Source organism: Chanos chanos, chromosome 11, assembly GCF_902362185.1.
Source record: "Chanos chanos chromosome 11, fChaCha1.1, whole genome shotgun sequence".
In the NCBI taxonomy this organism is placed as follows: domain Eukaryota; kingdom Metazoa; phylum Chordata; class Actinopteri; order Gonorynchiformes; family Chanidae; genus Chanos; species Chanos chanos.
In genome coordinates this window covers 16,415,598-16,433,411 of record NC_044505.1, presented here as the reverse complement: position 1 = coordinate 16,433,411, position 17,814 = coordinate 16,415,598, and the positions used below count along the sequence as shown (strand labels likewise).

The window sequence follows — 17,814 nt, the reverse complement described above, 5'->3', positions numbered from 1 at the left end:
GTAATTAGCCTTTTGACCCAAAACCACTGATAATTAATTAATCTCTTGTCTCTCGTGACGGAGACATCGTTTTGGTGAGGAACACTTTGGGATATCTGGTGTTTTAAGCTCCCCACCGGATAACAGAGTTTGAAACATTAATCCGCTCAAACGCTACTACAGCATGTAACGATCTGACAGTAACTGTTAGGCCTTTTAATTAAAGTCCATTTGCAGTTTTATTACAGAGACATTGTTTTTTCTTTAGGTTAACCCCATCCTTCACAGCAAATTCAAACCTCCTTACATCAAAACATTCTTAAACTAACTTCCTGTGCTGATGGTTTCCTGTTTGTGAACTAATATGACTAAAATAGTCACAGAGATTTTATCAGTGCAGGGTGAGGTGCACTTGTGCAGTACAGTAACATTAAGACAGGTAGAGACATCAGCGTCAACTCAGTACATTAGTGTATGTTAGAAAATGGAGAAACCTCGGAGTATTGCTGTAAGGAGCCCTTGGACAGGCGAACTGAACATGGGAGAAGAAGAAGTGATCTTCCCGTGGAGAAAGCAAGCCATCCGCCATACAGGTACAGGGACAAACTCGATCTTTTATTCGGAAAGACGCGCGCATTGCGATGATTGAGCACACAGAGGCACAAATGGACAGACGAACAAAGACAGAAAGAAAGACACAGTGGGGTGGGGGGGTGAAGAAGAGATGAATGTTTTAGCTCTGTCTTAGTGGATGTTTTAGCGGATTAATAGACGGCCAATCTCACTGCAACATTTTCTCTGTGTCACTCAGGAAGGTACGCAGCAAACATCAGATGCTACAAAATGGCTGCAGTGGGTCTGTCTGTCCTCATGCTGGTTGAGATCATTACGCTGTGTGTTTGGCACACTATGGGGAGAGACCCATTAGACACATGTAACAACAACCTGACTATGGAGGAAAACCAGTTAGAAACTAGTGACAACAGCCTCAGTGATCAGAGAGACCAGCTTCTGACCAGATACAATAACCTGACTGTAGAGAGAGACCAGTTACTATCTAAGTGCAACAACCTGACTGTTGAGAGAGACCATATAAAGAATAGATACGACAACTTGACTGCAGAGAGAGACCAATTAGAAGCTAAATACAATAACCTGACTACAGAGAGAGACCAGCTGAAAAAGGAGAAAGACAGAGTTCTTCACAAGCTTAACAACCTGAGTGAGTATTTAGTGTCTTTTGCTCTTTGCAGTTTCTCTACAATTAGGGAAACACTGAAGACCAACACTTTTTGTTAATGTGTGTGAGTGTGAGTGTGTGTCATAAATTTGGCATTATCTGTTCTTGTCCTAACCATCATACATAAACATTGTTGTCAAGACTTGAAGTATTTCAGCTCCAGTCAGTATTTCGTCTCTACTGAGAGAAAAAGCTGGAGCGAGAGCAGACAGGACTGTATAAAGAGAGGAGCAGACCTGGTCATCATAAACAGTGAAGAGGAACAGGTAGGACCGGGGGGGGGGGGGGGGGGGGGGATTACAGGGGTAAAAGAAAGTACCGCTGTGAAGGGGAGAGGAAGGAGAACATAGATCTAAATAAGCTTTTCTCGTTTGTTCGGGTTCATTTCTCATTTGTTCGGGTTCATTTCTCCAGCAATTTCTTTCAAGCATGAAAATAAGAGCTTGGATCGGCCTGACTGATGCAGACGCAGAGGGGACATGGAAATGGGTGGATAATACTCCAGTGATCTCTGCGTAAGAGACTCATTCATTCATTCATTCATTTATTTTCAAAGCCGCTTATCCTAATTAGAGTCGCAGGGTGCTGGAGCCTATCCCAGCGCTCGCTGGTCGAAAGGCAGGGAAACACCCTGGACAGGTCGCCGGTCCATCGCAGGGGTAAGGGATTGTTGAATTTAACTGAATCAAGGACCTTTTATACTTCAGTCGACGTCATGCTTTAATCGTTACTGTAACAACTTGCAATCTGTCTTAACAAAGTTGTACAGTAGCAATTTAATTAACAATTCATTCGTCTTCTCGTCCTTAAAAAGAGACAAATTTTTACTCTCTCAACTAACACCAATGCTTTAACATACCAGTTTGCCTCATCTGAGATGACATATGCAAACCGGCATCAGGAAATCTACTTAAATGAAATCTGAGACATCCATGCAGGTCTGCTACATGTTATCATGATCCCTTAGACGTCCTTCTCGGTTGTATGGATTAATAAGTTAGATGATTGTTCATTTGTGTTTGTTTTTGCTTTTATTTTTGATTGTACATATGTAATTAAATGTTAAAAAAAAAAAAAGACAATACAGTGAGATTGTCTGTGTTGTCATAGATACTGGATGCCTGGAGAGCCTAATGATCAGAACAATGAGGACTGTGGAGAAATATTATTATTACAGGAAGACTCCCTGATGAACTGGAATGACTTGCCATGCGATCAGAAACAACAATACGTCTGTGAAAATGTGACAAAGGCCTTTTGAAGTGCAGCTTCGCCATTGAGTTTCCATACGTAACACATCTGAACAGTGTCAATAATCTGCCTCTTCTTTTTAAAAAAAAAAAAAATTTAAAAAACCAATGTCATTTTTTTCATTTTCTGTTAAAAAGGAAAAGAAAAGTTTTGCAAATTTCTTTTAAAAGAAACTTTGCTAAGGAACTTTGTACTGATTTCAAACAGATAACAGGTACATTACATGGGTTTTCACCTTTTGAAAAAACGTTTTGTGTGTGTTTACCTGATTAAATGAAATCTCTGCCTATCTCAAGAAACACTCCTTAAACTTTCGTTATTACATAAACATTTGTGTTGTGGGCAACATATTCAATGAGCTAATATAAATGCTTTCGGTAAAAACTAGATCATTTCAATGTGGACCTTGCATCTGATGCAGTCAAGGTCAAGGGGTGTGGTTAGATTTGGTGTTTCATGGGTATGCAGTTCTAAAATTTAAGTTATAAAACGTTTTTCACTGATGCTCCTAAATGTCTGGTTAAGAGACCTGAAAATTGTTTTCCCTCCACGTTTTCAAAAGCGTTATCCTAAACGAACGGTGCACAAAGAATCACCAGCAAAGGACCACAGAAGTTCAGCATATGTCTACATATCCTCTAACATGATATTTTCTTAGATCAGTTTCGTTGTTTCGAATTTTTCTACTCGCGCTGATATCAGCTACATGCAAAAAATGTCCTGCTTAGAGGGAGAAATTGCCATGCTTCTCTGAATCGTACTGGTTCTCCACCGAGGTAGTAAGAACTCTGCAAGTTATCATCCTCTTCACAGCGCAGACTTGTTCACACTTAGTTTTGAAATAACGGGGAGAACTTTATAGTTTGCCGTTTCAGCGCTAGTTGTCGGTTGTATGTTGGCCTCACTTTTTAGCGATATGTGATGACGAACGAAACTCCCTACCAATTTACCATGTGAGACTACGAAAACACGAGCTGCAGAAAATGTAATGCAGAAATTAAAGTACTGGAAAACAACCACTAGGTGGCATTTTATATCATTCAGCGTAACTGTCTGACTGATTTGGATACGGATGTTTTTTTATTTATTTATTTTATTTTCTTGCATATTCGTTGGCGGAGAGAGTGATCAGGTCTATTCTATCCTAAACAAATGGAAGATTGTAAGCAACTATTTAAATTCGTGGTTTAAACATTTAGGCCTCCTATCTGAAAAACTCTCATCTACAATGATACCGCGAATCATTATGCACTGAATTCTCCCCCAGCTATTATTTACAGTAGGGCTATTAAATTAGGGGCCACGGACGGAGCCAGACCCTCAGGTAGTTTTTTACTAATCTTTTATCCTTCCTTCCTAATTACAAAGTAATAGAAAAAAAGATTATCAGTTTGAAAACTCTTATTAGGCCTGTAAAATATGTCAGCTATTTCTATATGTTCCCACTCTATCAGTGTTAACAGACAATTGTAGTTAGCCACCCGCAGAATAACGACAGACTTAAGAAAGGGAAGTGCTTGTTTCTTTCAGCTGGAACAAAACCTGTATGTTTACTGAGATCTTATCGGTTACGGTGGAATATAACTCCAAGGAGGCTTGTGCTGTTTTCAGTCAAGTGTGTGAAATTTCCAGCTTCTAAATGCTTTATTTTTCATTCTTAAAGTAATGAAATTCCTAAACACACATTTGCTATGCTAAAATCCATTTCTTTTGTGGAATTTACATGCGTAACATCCATCATTAAGTAAATAATTAATGACAAAAACCAAAAGAGGCTTTCAAGCAAAAAGACACAAAGGGGCTTTCAAACTAAATAATCAGCATAAGTATTGACAAAAGGAAGAAAAAAACACCTTCTTTTCACATACGCTCCTGTTAGTAACTTTTTTGCATTTTTATATGCCTTTGGGATCTCTGTCAGATCAAAAGGAGTGCACAGCATTATCATCATGCCAAAGAAGACAGCATTATCATCATGCCAGCTGATAACTCCATAGAGAACTCGTTTGTTATGACCCATCTTCTATTGGGAATTTGTGTAAATGGTTATTGGAACGCACCCTTAACTCACACTCAGAATAACTAACACTAGGTCAGGCCTACGCACCCCCTGGGACAACGCCACCAACAATGCCACTCTGGGGAATTTCGCCCAAAGAAATAGTTTTATACCTAATCCTTTGGTAAACAGTAAGTATTGCACAGGTCCTTTATTGTAAAGCAAGTGCAGAGAAGTGGTTAAGTATCCAGAGTAAGTTTATTTCAATTTGCTGTAGTGGAAGAAAGAGCTGCAAGAGCGCTCACCCCAGTGGAAATTCCAGTTGAAAACCAATAGCAATTTCAACTGGTTCCTATTGGTTTTTATAGGGAAATTGAGACACATTTAACTGGTTCCTACTGGAATGCCCAGTAGAAAACCATTTAAAAACCAACAAATGTCTACTGCAATGTATTGGTCTGGTTCCCATTGAGAAAACTGATAGAAGCTACTGGTCTCAAATGGTCTGTACTAGTTGAACTGGTCTCAAATGGCCTCTATTGGTTCTAGCTGGCATATAACCCAGTATACTGGGTTCCCAATGGTGTCTGAAATGTTACTGTTGGTACTTAAAGGCAATGGGTGGAACCTGGAATTGTAGTGAATACATAATTGCATTCGATTCATGTTCTAACCATTTATATCCACAACACCTATGTATACTGTAACATACACCTTGATAAGTTTGAGAGAATATTGAAAGAGGCAACAAGTAAATGTATAACACAAATACCTTTATTTTTGTACATGTACAATGAGATTCAGTGTGATGCATCATACACAGGAGGAACTGAAGTATACAAAATGTAAATAAAAAAAATATAGGAATATAAAAATATGTATACAAAGTGATTTTAAAGTGGCAAGTGCTGTCAGTGACAGTTTGTGGAGTTCACTTTAACTGCTACAGCTTTTTCAGTGATTTGTTGATGTCCATGATTTTCCGAGATACTGCCCAATTTTCCAGCTGTGCATAGCCACCTCTGATTCGGACACACCTTTTTCCAGCAGTCATGTCTTGAAAGAGTCTCATTTAGAAAAACAGTAGAAACAATATATAAATTTCCCAAAGTCTTGCATCTTTCACTGAAATAAAACACCAACCTTTAACTGCTTGGTATTTTTCTGGAGTGAGGGGAGGTTTCGCAACAGCTCCTTAGGCTTTGAGCCGGTTGCACACCTTGCCCTCAGTGGACCGGTTCCGCAGGACCTCTGACCCCCCCAGACGGCTACGGCTAGATCCTTGCAGAACCGGGAGTCATTTTTAGCTCCCCTAATCCAGCTCCAGGTCCCTGCTGGAATGTAGGCTCCACCCCCAATGTGTCTACGAGAAGAATAAAGAAATTGTTAGGAAAATTCCATTCATCCTATTTGCAATACTACTTGGTACAATCGTCACAATTACTTTTGAAAGTATTATGGTCACACAATGACAGCGGGGAGGTAAAGCTGATTAAAGCAGAGTAATGAAATGTACCTTTCCTTCCGGACATTGAAGTATTGTCGCTTCACTTGTCTGTGAGGGGCTGGGTAGCACAGGTGTATCGAAGGATACTGAAATTAAACCTTTCAATTTTACTTGGTACACATTTAACAAAGAAATTGCAACAACGTTTAGTCTCCAAAAACACAAAGATGGTAGTAGGAACGAAAATGGTAGTTCCATATCAGTTATAATTACATCATTTAAATGTTTGCTCACCTAACGCTTCCCCTTGGAGCGGTGATCTTATTTTGCCCTGGATGGACCATAAGTAGTCACACTCTTTGTATTGGTCACGTTCACTTTGTGTCTCCTCTTTTGTCCTTCCAACTCTGCATATCTAGGGTTGCATAAAAATGGAGAAAGGACAAAAGAATTTAACTTTGTGCTATGGTAAAGACCACTACCATAACTGCACAACCTGAATCCTACAGATGAGAACACAATATTTACCACTGGGAACAACAATCAATGTATGAAAGGCAACAGCTGTCCCAGTATTGACTCTTTACGTCCAAAGTACTTACTTCTGTTGAACACTGAGCTCCACTGACAGTCGCTGCTTTTTCTTCTTTAATTGCTGGTACCCCTGGAGATATTCCTCATAAACTTGCTGGGAGATCACCCCACCTTCATCTGCGCTACCAGAATCCTAATTGCAAAGGAAAGATTAACGCATCTCTTGAGATGTTTACGATATGGCTATAGTAAACTATATACTATATTTACTATACGAGACATAAGCAAGAGTTTGGGCAGATATGTTTGAAAGTCCTACCTCATCTGAAGACAGCACTCTTCTTCTGGACCTTCTCCGAGGTATCCTACAGACAGGTAGATCAAATGGTGAACAGATCTGAAGGTTCATTACTCTAGAAACAACTGCAGTTTTCAGCATGTTGATGTGATATGCAGTACATTTTAGAGTTACATGGCAGAGAAACATGTAGACCATAGTGCAGTATATCTGGCATAAGAGAAGCATTATGAGTGTAAGCTATTTACAAACCAAAGCAGACGAAGTTTCCTCACACAGTGGATTTTCTCTTTTGGCAACGATTTTTTTTTCCCCCAGCACACAGGTACCCGTCTTCTTAGCCTACAATTCAAGAAATGGGATTTGTATTGTTTAAAAAGAAACTGCATTACTTTGCACTAGATCACTTATTCAACCACCCATAACATTGAAATACCTCTGATCGTCGCTAATCAGCACTTATGGTGTCCAGCGGTAGGGCAGTATCAGGTGTGGTAGTGCATAACAGACTGGTCTACAATGGTCAAAGGCTTGACAGCATCGGCTACAAAAGGTGGATCAAAACAAATAGTTGTACAATTGTCTGGTGGACGATTTGGTGAAATACTAAAGACTTACATATCATTCAGAGGTTATGCTCCATGTTAAACTTTTCAGTGTATATCGAAACAAAGCCTTTGCAAGCACCCCCCACATAACGTGCATCAGTCTATCAGAAGATAATTGTGTTGTGCTGCCTGGTGACATTGTTGGCAAGTGTTCACTATTTCAGTTCAGTGACAATGTATATCTGTGCATTTCCTAATCATGAAAAAGACTGTTTGAATAAAAAGTGATCATGTCCAAATAAACAGTGTGTGCACTTTGATCAGTCCATAGCTGGATAAGATCGACCAATAGGAGAGCAGAAAACTGTCTTTAAGCAATATGCAGCTGTAAAAATGAGTGTTTTAAATTGAATATGAAAGAAACACTAAAGGTTAAAACATTAAACACATGACTTGACATTTCCATATGAAATGTATTTCCATAAAAATGTATTCTTTAATGCCATTGTATACTGCTAATTGATAAATCAACTATCCATTCCATTATTTGAATGCATTCTCAATTTACAGCACTTTCTCACTAAGTGCAGGTATTGGGTTTGCAGTTGAGACCAATTGTGTCCAGTTGAAATAAATAGCAGACAACACCAGTTAAATCCTATTGGTTTCAACTGGGTGGAACAGCCACTGCCCATAGCTCCATTGGTCCAAACGGGTTTTAAATGGTTTCAACTGGTATTCTTAACTGGGCAGACCATTAGAATCTGAAAACCCTGTTGAAACCAGTACAGACCAGTTCATCCCAATAGACTAGCTACTGGTTTTTCAATTGGAATTTCCACTAGGGCATGCAAGGACAAAAACCTTATTCAAATAAAGAATTTAATTTACTGTTTAATAAACCAATAAAAGGCTTCAAGTGTTTGTCTACAACTGTCACTAAGGTTACCAGAATGTTATAAAAAAGGGGCACCAAAAACAGGCTAAGCCGGCAATGGTTAATAGTGGGGGACCCAACGATAAAACTTCCCCTCAGCACGACCGCCAGACACTGAACACTTGCATCCGTCAGAAAAAACGAACTAAATACTAAAGAACAGCCGGTTTAAAAATAAGCAAAAACTCAAGCAACGCAGTAAACGGTAACTCATGCAAAGCGCAGTAAAGCAGGCAAAACAATGAAATAGTAAAATAAACAAAGAAATAAATCCAAAACAAGCAAAAAAATAAAGCAAGGAAGCAAAACAAACAGTAAAGCCAGCGACACAATCAAGTACAAAAAAAGGCAAAACAATAAATAAGGCAAAACCAATGAGTAAGGCAAAACGATAAGCAAAACAGCAGTGGCTGTAACCCTACGAGACAACGAAACTCTGATTAAAACTTAAGTCCATCCCAATAAAATAAACACTGATAGATGGTTCAATACCATTTACCTTGGTGCCGCAGGGTAGTGCTACGCCGTCGTGAGCAACCGCTCAATAAAACTAGGTCGGCTAAAATGAAACCATGGTAAGTAACAAGTTGGCCAATGTGAGGTACTCAATTAAACCTAAAACATACCTCCTGTACTTAATAAAACTTCTGGCAACCCGACTATTCATAAAAACAACCAGCATCCGCAGCACCGGAAACTCAAGAAAATGTTCCATCAACTGGATGAGGTGTGGCTATTTATAAAGTGGAATTAAAATTGGGTAATTGAGTGGGCGTTCCTGAGGTAAAAGTATTGACAAACAGAACTTGACATTAGGGGGAAACCTTCTCCCCATTACACATAAATAAAAATGGAACCTTAAAATAAAGTATTGCTTATAAAGATCGGATTGGTGTTATTAATTGATCAGTAAGGCTAGACAAAATAGGAGAAGGTAGAGAAAAATATATGGAGAGAGAGAGAAATGTTTTTGGCTTTTTTTTTTTCACCCTCAGTTCACAGAGAACTACTACATCCATATTCAAAGCAAATGTGCAAGCATCACTTAAGGATCTGTCATTATGGAAAAATGTCAAAAACTAATTTAATTTTTTCATGTGAAAGCTCAAATTGTCACAGCTCAAATTTCCTCCTTCAAAATCCTCAAAATTGCCGCCTCCGTTGTCAGTGCGGCAAAGAAATTCTCAACCTCTTTGGCTTCCTTGAAGTTTCCTGTACTTCTCATGACCGAACGCTAGATGGCACTTATGTAACCCCACACTTTCGTTCGTTTGTTTTTCGAGTACAGGTATTCCAGGGCTGATTTGTTTGGGCTTCCGCTCTGGTTCACAAGTTTTATGATTCTCCATCTGAGACTCTTGAATTTTTCTTTGGTTCCCAAACCATTGTCCATCCTTTCCTCTATAAGGCACATTTATCGTCACGCGAACAGTTTTAAACTTCTTTAAAATATTGTCTTTCTTTAAATAAGTTTTAAGGACAGGTTTTACCCTTACCTTTATTTAAGCAGGCAATAGAAAGCCACAATACAGTATTTTTTTAAAATACTTAAAGATGATACTAACAGAAAGTCATTGCATATGTAATTTAATTTTGTCACGTGTTTAAGAATGTCTAGAAGTATAAAATTTCTTTAAATTTCTTTCTTTTTTCATTCTTTAAGCTATTATGTTACACTAAAAAGAACATTGTTTGTGCTGTTAGGCATTTCCATTTGTTGTTAAAAAGCTCTGAAGGGAACACAACAAGAACAAGAGAGTCAGGACCTGAAGACCCATAGTTATCCTGATTAGGGTCGCGGGGGGTGCTGGAGCCTATCCCAGTGCTCATAGGGCGAAAGGCGGGGAAACACCCTGGACAGGTCGCCAGTCCATTGCAGGGCACACTGACAAACACAGGGGCATCACAGGGCAGACACACAGACAAACACAGGGGCATCACAGGGCAGACACACAGACAAACACAGGGGCAACTTAGTGTCTCCAATTCACCTAACCTTGATGTCACCAAAACGCTGGGCATTTCCATTTGTTGTTAAAATACTGTGCATTGGATGTCACCAAGACTAACCAAAACATTTTCTCGTGCAAAGATAGCCCACTCCCAGGCTACCCAAGGTCTTTGACCTTGGCTGCCATAGATAATAAACACTTCAGACTCACAGTTGTGGGGCCTAACTGAACGTTGTCTGTAATAAGAAAATGTTCCCAGTAGTGATGGTATTGAGATAACAGAGGAAAACATATGCATATGTCCACACACTGCTTGCTTAATGGTATGCTTGCGTATACATCTTAACCAAATGCACCATTTATGGATGGATTCCTGCCAGAATGTACATTTCTCTGTTCTGTGCATTCTTCTATATAGGCATATTTCCCCCAACTCTCAGATGAGTACTGGTTTACATCCGCCACATAATAATTTATGTTAATTTATGTTCAGAGTACACTCACCTCAGTTTGGTGTGTAAGTTTGGAATTCATGTTATCTATTTTAATGTTACTTTTTAAATGTTGAAAATAATAAACAGGCACGATGATGACTTGGGGTAGCTTGTTGTCTTTATTGAAGTTAAAAGGGTCGATACACAGCAAAAGCAGAGAGGAGGTCATCAAAGGCACACTGATTGAGTCTTGATGTAGGAAGACTAGAGAAATCGGTGTCTCTCACATACACAGATATGCCCTGTGCAGCCAAGGACGTTTGACCTTGGTGGCCACAGATAACGGGAACTCCCAAACTTCCACTCCAAACCGGAGTGAGAGTGGACTTTTTTCACCCGTGTGAATGATGTGAACCAGCACTCACCTTAGAGCACAGGAAATATATAATATACCTGGATTGGTAGAATGCACAAAACAAGAAAATGCACATTTGGGTGTAACATCCGCATATGGTGAATTTGTTCATTAAGCGAACTGGGCTGTGATCGTATTTTACCGTTATCCTGACATGGGGGAACGCTCTGTGATGGCAGAGAATATTCAGCCAGGCCCCACAGTAACCCGAGATCAAAAGTTAAGTTTAAGTTTCAGTGACTGCACACACACACTGTGAATAGCGAGCAGTGAATTTGTCCTCTGCATTTAACCCATCCAACACACCAGTAGTGAACACACACCAGACGCGGGAGCAGTGGGGAGCCTCCTTGGTGAGCGCCCGGGGAGCATTGGGGTTAAGTGCCTTGCTCAAGGGCACACAGCCGTGGATGTTGGGCCTGGGAATCAAACTGGCAACCCTCCAGTCACAAGCCCGGTTCTCTGCCCTTTAGACCACGGCTGTCCTCTGCCGCACATGGTATATCTGTGTGCGAGAAGGATCGTTTTTTTCTAGTCTGTAACATCAAGACTCAGTCTGGGTGATTCCGATAACTTCATGTGCAAGAGGAGGCTCATTCTCTCTCCTCTTTGCTCTTGCTTTGAGTGTAACAGCTGAGGATTAAGTCAGGGGGTGCCGTCCTGTTTTGATTTTGATTGTTGTGGCATGTAAAGCCCTTTGAGACTGTAAACAGTGATATTGGGCTCTAAATAAACTTGAAACTTGTATCATCATTTTAACCTCAGTAAAGACGGCCATCAACCTCGAGCCATCATTGTGCCTGTTTATTATCTTAACATCAAAAACATCGATGCCCAACGCAGCCGAGACTGGAGCGAGCATATACTCTGCTTAACCCTCCAGTTCACGTCAATTTGTGCGAGTTATTATTTAGCTCTGTAAATCTCCACAGATGGAGAATGTATATAGAATGTATATGTGAGTGTGTGTGTGTCTGTGTGAGGATATGTCTTTGTCTCATCTGATTCTAATGCCACAGAGAATTTCTGCTAGAATATTCCCCACAGTGCACAAATATGGCTCTCCGCCTGTTACTTCTTGTTCTGTAATGTTTGTATCCAGCACTGATCCTTTAGGAACTTTCAAGCTGTATGTAACTTTTCCACTCAGTATGTATATTATATTGTACTGCTGCCTCGTAATTTACCACGACAGAAGAACTGTGTAGGTTCCTGTTTTTTTTTCACATGCAGTCCCAGTACCTCTCAGATGAAGTCATGTTTTTTTTTGTTTTTTTTTGTAAAAATGTGTCTGATTTTTCCTCAGATGGGAAACTTCAGTGGTACAGAGAAAAACACACAAAAGAGGCTTGTTCTAAACTTTAATTGAATGATTTATGGCGTGAATGAGACATGAGTGAAAACCGTGTGGTGTGGTCTAATCAGACATTCAGTGACTCTCCTCTCTAGGCAGAGTACAAAGTTGCAAAGTGTTGCAATCATGAGGTTGTACGAGGGGCATCAGAAACATAAATATCCAAATTCATAAATTGGCAAATGATTCTATCCACTGAGATTCTCTGGCTGTACAAATATCATTTTCATATTAATTAAAGGTCCAGTTGTTCAAAGACTTGATCCTGGACGCAGCAGAGCGGAGCTGACTCAGGATTTGACCTTCTTGCCGTAACTGTCCACGACATCCTCAGTGATGCTGTCGTCCTCTTCGACGTCTGCCAACACCTTCTTTCCCACCAGCTGAAAAATGTCTTCGGGCACCACTCCCTTTGGCTCAGCGACTTTCACGGTCAGCATCTCAATGGTGAGTACGGTTCCCTTAGGTATGGCCTTCTTAGCCACCACTGACTTTCCCAGCTGCAAAAACAAACAAACAAACAAACAAGCAAACAAACAAAAAAAAAAAAAACAGTGATTTTCGGTTACCTCATACGTTGAGCAGCATTCCGATCTCCTAATCAATCAATCAAAGTACAACCCAAAAGAAAAGTCAGGTCTGGGAATGAAGGTTTCGTGTATGCGGCAAAGATTAAAACACAATGCAACTGGTTGTTCTAGAAAGTTCTGATATGCTTTCAGTGACATATTCTTTGTACTTCAGTCAAACTGAGAAAAGCAGACAAAGAGACAGTGAGATGCTTCGCAATATGACTTGAACGCATCACAATTTTTCTATGTCGATAAAACAGCTGAAAAACTCTGGGTCCCCCCCCCCCCCCCCAACCACCAAATCTTGAATCACGATCATCTGAAATGAACTCAAGTGACCTGCCAGACTTCCAAAGGAGGAAAATGATAAACAGGCATTTTCCAAAACTGTGACTCAATGCAAAACTTAACTCCAAATGTCTCCATGGTGAAACCATCAATTCCACAAATTGCCTGAATCACTAAATTTGCAACTGAATCTAGTACTGAATCACCATCGAACTCTTACTGAAATGACTGCAGTAAGAATGAAATATTTGGCACTGACTCAACCTAAAAAAAACTGCTGCTCAAATCCTCTTCCAACCATCCAATACAATCTTTCCAAGAAGTAAAATGGCTTTTTTTGTAACCGACTTGTAACTATATTATGTGCATCATGGCACAAGTCACTGAATCTGATCTCGGAAATGCAAACTTGTGCTGGACTGTTATACTATTCTTACCTTATCATGACAGGGGACTTCACAGGGCAACATCTGTTTGACACCTGTCCCCAGTGCCTTCTCCACGATGCGAATGGAGCGCACCAACTCGGCCAGCTCGGCGGGCTCCAGAGAGGCTTCATGGTCGCTGCCTTTCCAGCTTTTATCCAGGGTCACGTGACGCTCAACCACCTTTGCACCCAGCGCAACTGCTCCCACGGTGATGCTTATGCCGCTCTCGTGGCCAGAGTACCCAATGGGAATATCAGGGAATTCCTTCTGGTATTCCTGTGTTTGTGAAAGGAACACAGGACTGTAGGTATATACTGTACTATGACAAACACACCAACTGTTCCATTTTATATTCCATTCCATTTTATATATAAATAATATAAACATGTGTGGAATTTTGATATATGGTATAACTTGAAAGGATGAAGACAGAAGCCAACATCTTGTTTCCACTGATTTGTTAATAAGTTGTGAAGTTACCAAGTCAGGAGGGGCAGATGGAAGAGGAGGAGTCATAAAAAGACACATGGAGAGAAAACAAGAGAGTGAGAAAGAGAGAGGGAAAAGAGAGTTGGCAAGAAAGAGAGAAAGACAGAACGAAAGAAAGAGAGGGGTCACTGCAGACACCACAGACAGTGAGTTCCTTACGGCGATCACACGTAAGTTCACATCTTCAGGCTCCAGAGGGTAAGCACTGGTGCACTGCAGGATGCAGAAGTTCTGGTTGTGCTGCTTCACCGTCTGATAAACCCGTCGCATCGTCTCCATAGACTGCATGCCACTGGAAACGACCATGGGCCGTCCTATCAGAGGACAAATCCAACATGAGCCAACTCACCAACCAGAGTTGGGCAAAGTGGATGGAGTCACAGTGTATTTACACAGCATTCAAATGAAGCACACAAAGAAGTGTTGTTCACTTTTGCGTAGTTAAACACTGTCACAGAGCACACAGTCTCACATAATTTGACCGTTATTTGAGTAACTCGCTAATTAATACCTTTTTTGGCGGTTCGCTCGAGGTAAGGGAAATTGTTGGTGTCTCCTGAGCCAACTTTGAAGAAAGGCACGTTCAGTTCATGGAGAAATTCTACAGCCATCTTCAAAGCAGAGGACGCAAGAACCACTTAAGATTAGATCTTTAAGAAAATACCCGGGTTTTTGTAAACAATTAATTCTATAAAAAATTTTAACTCTTTTTGCGTGAGCAAGATATAGCGCAGTCACAACTAAAATCTTTGCGAGTTTGTGAATGAAATTTAGAAACACTCTTCACCTCATCCATTCCTGATGCAGTGAAGAAAATCCCAACTTCCTTGGCGTACTGCTGAAGTTCCTTGTATTGCTCATGGCTAAACTCTAGGTGGCGCTTGTGTTCACCATACGTTTTCCCCCAGGAATGCTTTGAGGTATACGGGCGTTCCAGGGCTTTTTTGTTGAATTTGTGCTCTAGTTCACTTTTCTGAAATTTGGCACAATCTGCCCCACAGTCCTGTAAGAAAAATGTGACCAAATGATTAGCATATATCTGAGAAATCTATTACGATCTGTAAATTTTGTTGTGGATCCAGCTTTCACCCTGACTTAAAGGACAGACATTCAGTGTTTCAGCTAACTGAAGACATGTGACAACTGACACAATACAGTCATGGCTCTGAGTAAACACGTTGAGCATTAGTTCAAATGCTGCTTGATCATTTTTCAGACGCGTGACGTAAGCCAAAGACAATGGGACGTCACACAAGAACAACGGCCGTCGACCCCAGTGCTGGAGACGCGTAAAGACAGCACATTTTTGCTCCAGTCCAGCATCTCTCCACCTCATTCAGTTCATCTACCGATCACTGAAGTCTTTGTCTCTGGTGCTAGGTGCACCTGTGCTAGGCAAAGTATGCAAGTATGCACTTGAGTGGGTTTCCAACACTGGATTGGAACACACGTTTCTGACTGGAATCAACCGTTTGACAGGGGCTGAAGTTAACTGAAGAGACGCTAAGATGTCTAAAATAAGGGAGTCTAAGTTCAGTCTGACCACACCTGTTATCCTAACATTTGTCTGAACATCTTTTGGATGAATGAGCAGGAAACTCATGCGGCGGATAGACCATCGGTGTAATAGCTTGAATTTATCATTTGTCCGAGGTTAAAACTGCCCAATGGATTTATGGCCGAGCTAGAAGCTTGTCATGATATTTAATTTGAAGAAAGACATCCTATTGACTGACAAAGGCCATGCACACGGCAATCATTCAGTTTGAGTAGAAACCTCTAAAAGCAACTAACCACGCCTATATTTTTCCCACTTTTACGTGGTTGCAAATTTCTGAAAAGGGACCATGCCAAGAGTACTTAGCTATTCTTTACTGTGAGTTTAACTGTCAGGGGGAAATGATGTAGAACACCTGGTTTTTCTGGTCCCGTATAAACAAGTCCAAAAATAAGATGCATCTAATTCTTTAGTTAATCACCAAGCACAACTATGTGTGATAAAAGGACCAAATTCACAATGGACAGCATAAAAGATCATTCAATACCCTTCTTCGTCACACTATTTGACGTGACAGCTGAAGTACTATGGTGTCAGTTGGTCTCGAATGACGTAACACCTACGCTCGTGTTTTTTGTTTGTTTTTTTTGCTTTGTTTTTTTAAGGCTACTTAGGGAAGGGCGAGTTTGACAGTCTCATGAATACATAAAAATGCACAGTATTTTGCAACTAATGTAACTGAGCACAGTGTAAAACTAGTTTCCTCTTGGAGTTAAAACTGTTTCTTTGGTACCACAGGGTCCCGTAGACGCGTTTAAACTCAACATGGACAAGGTTTCAGAAAACACTATTTAATTTTTTCTGGTCCAACATGGCCAATGCATTCTAGTATTAAGCATTTAATGGTATATAAGTTTATTAATTTATTGTACTATTTTAGTCCTCCCCGCAATCAGTTACTGCAATTCTTGCACCCTAAATCAGTACTATGACTATTACAACTGCAAACAGGCTCCGTTACTGGACTTACCTTAGCCATACGAATCATTTTCTTGGCAATCTCGATGTCTCCCTGGTGATTCTGTCCAATTTCTGCAATAATGAAACAGGGGTTGTTCCCCCCGATCATTCTCCCGGGGCAAAGTTCGAACTTAAGAGGCATCTTTGGAGTATTATGAAGTTAACAAATAAGTTGCTTAATGAAAGGGATTGCTCAGGTCTGTCTGGGCGAGCTCCTTGCTGTTTCAGTTGCACGGAACAAACCGACTGACTTTAAGAAATGAATGGCACTTCCGGGTTGGGTTGTACGTTGCTCCGCAAAACTACACTATCAAATTTCAACTTAAAAGTCCGGGGTAAATATCAGCCCAATTCATAACTTAACGTTTGGAAAGACACGTAACCATTTTTGCACTGTCGAGACCTTTCCAAAACCTATTACATCTTAGGGTTTTTTTTTTTTTGCACAAGATTACAAATGACCAAGGAGGGTTGAGCTGTTTTAGGTAAGTATTACAACAATGTTACAAGGCAGAGTTTACAGTTCTATCCTTCAATGTAAGCTACGTTTCCTGACTATTAATATAGGAGCAAAGGTTGACAGACATTGATTATGGGGATTAACAAAACATTAACAAAGTGATCCCTAACTTCAGCTTCCATTGAAAGTTTGAAGAAGTGGACAGGTGGCCAGGCAGAAGCTTTTTCCCCCATGAAATGTGTATGGTTTCTCTTAGGGAGCATGAGTTTTCACTTACAGGAAACGGTCAAATGGTCACACCTGCTTTTGCATCTACCAAGCGAAAATGAAGTTTGTTGTTCCCCATAAAGCGTCGGGTCAGAGAAGCGATTATGCCGCAAAATTTAATGGTCCGTTCCAAAGGTCATTGTCAAGGGACATGAATCAAATATTCTGTTAAATTCAAACCTACACAGAGAGATTGATGGTACTTACTTTACCGAGTGGTTGAGTAAATAATAACTATACAGCATTCAAAAAATGTCAAACACAGCCTCTCTGGCTGTTAAAACTGTGGTTATAATTACAACGAATACAAAGGAGAAAAGAGCATTCTGCATAGATGATCATTCACCTGTTTTAGAATGACTTTTGTCTTTTTACTCCCTATCTGTACCTTACATTTTGAAAAC

At 40.3% G+C, this 17,814-nt stretch overlaps 2 protein-coding genes across 2 annotated transcripts; one reads left to right on the top strand and one right to left on the bottom strand.

Moving 5' to 3' along the window:
* Positions 1–463: 463 nt before the first annotated feature.
* LOC115823718 (CD209 antigen-like protein C) lies at positions 464–2,480 on the top strand. The gene is made up of 5 exons (XM_030787747.1): positions 464–572; positions 791–1,201; positions 1,361–1,485; positions 1,634–1,734; positions 2,330–2,480. Exons 1-5 carry the CDS (start codon positions 464–466, stop codon positions 2,478–2,480), a joined length of 897 nt encoding a protein of 298 aa, XP_030643607.1.
* A 9,902-nt stretch (positions 2,481–12,382) lies between these two features.
* Positions 12,383–16,825, bottom strand: nansa (N-acetylneuraminic acid synthase a). The gene is made up of 6 exons (XM_030788016.1): positions 16,694–16,825; positions 14,953–15,168; positions 14,677–14,776; positions 14,325–14,479; positions 13,686–13,952; positions 12,383–12,888 (listed from the first exon to the last, which is right to left on the bottom strand). Exons 1-6 carry the CDS (start codon positions 16,823–16,825, stop codon positions 12,679–12,681), a joined length of 1,080 nt encoding a protein of 359 aa, XP_030643876.1. The 3' UTR covers positions 12,383–12,678.
* Between the last annotated feature and the right edge of the window lie 989 nt (positions 16,826–17,814).

Coding starts and splice junctions, on each gene's coding strand:
- LOC115823718 (XM_030787747.1), top strand. CDS start 464: ATGGAGAAACCTCGGAGTATTGCTGTAAGGAGCCCTTGGACAGGCGAA. Junction 1,202..1,360: donor TCACAAGCTTAACAACCTGA/GTGAGTATTTAG, acceptor ATTGTTGTCAAG/ACTTGAAGTATTTCAGCTCC. Junction 1,735..2,329: donor AATACTCCAGTGATCTCTGC/GTAAGAGACTCA, acceptor GTGTTGTCATAG/ATACTGGATGCCTGGAGAGC.
- nansa (XM_030788016.1), bottom strand. CDS start 16,825: ATGCCTCTTAAGTTCGAACTTTGCCCCGGGAGAATGATCGGGGGGAAC. Junction 13,953..14,324: donor TGAACTTACGTGTGATCGCC/GTAAGGAACTCA, acceptor TCACAAACACAG/GAATACCAGAAGGAATTCCC. Junction 12,889..13,685: donor AAGTCCCCTGTCATGATAAG/GTAAGAATAGTA, acceptor TTGTTTTTGCAG/CTGGGAAAGTCAGTGGTGGC.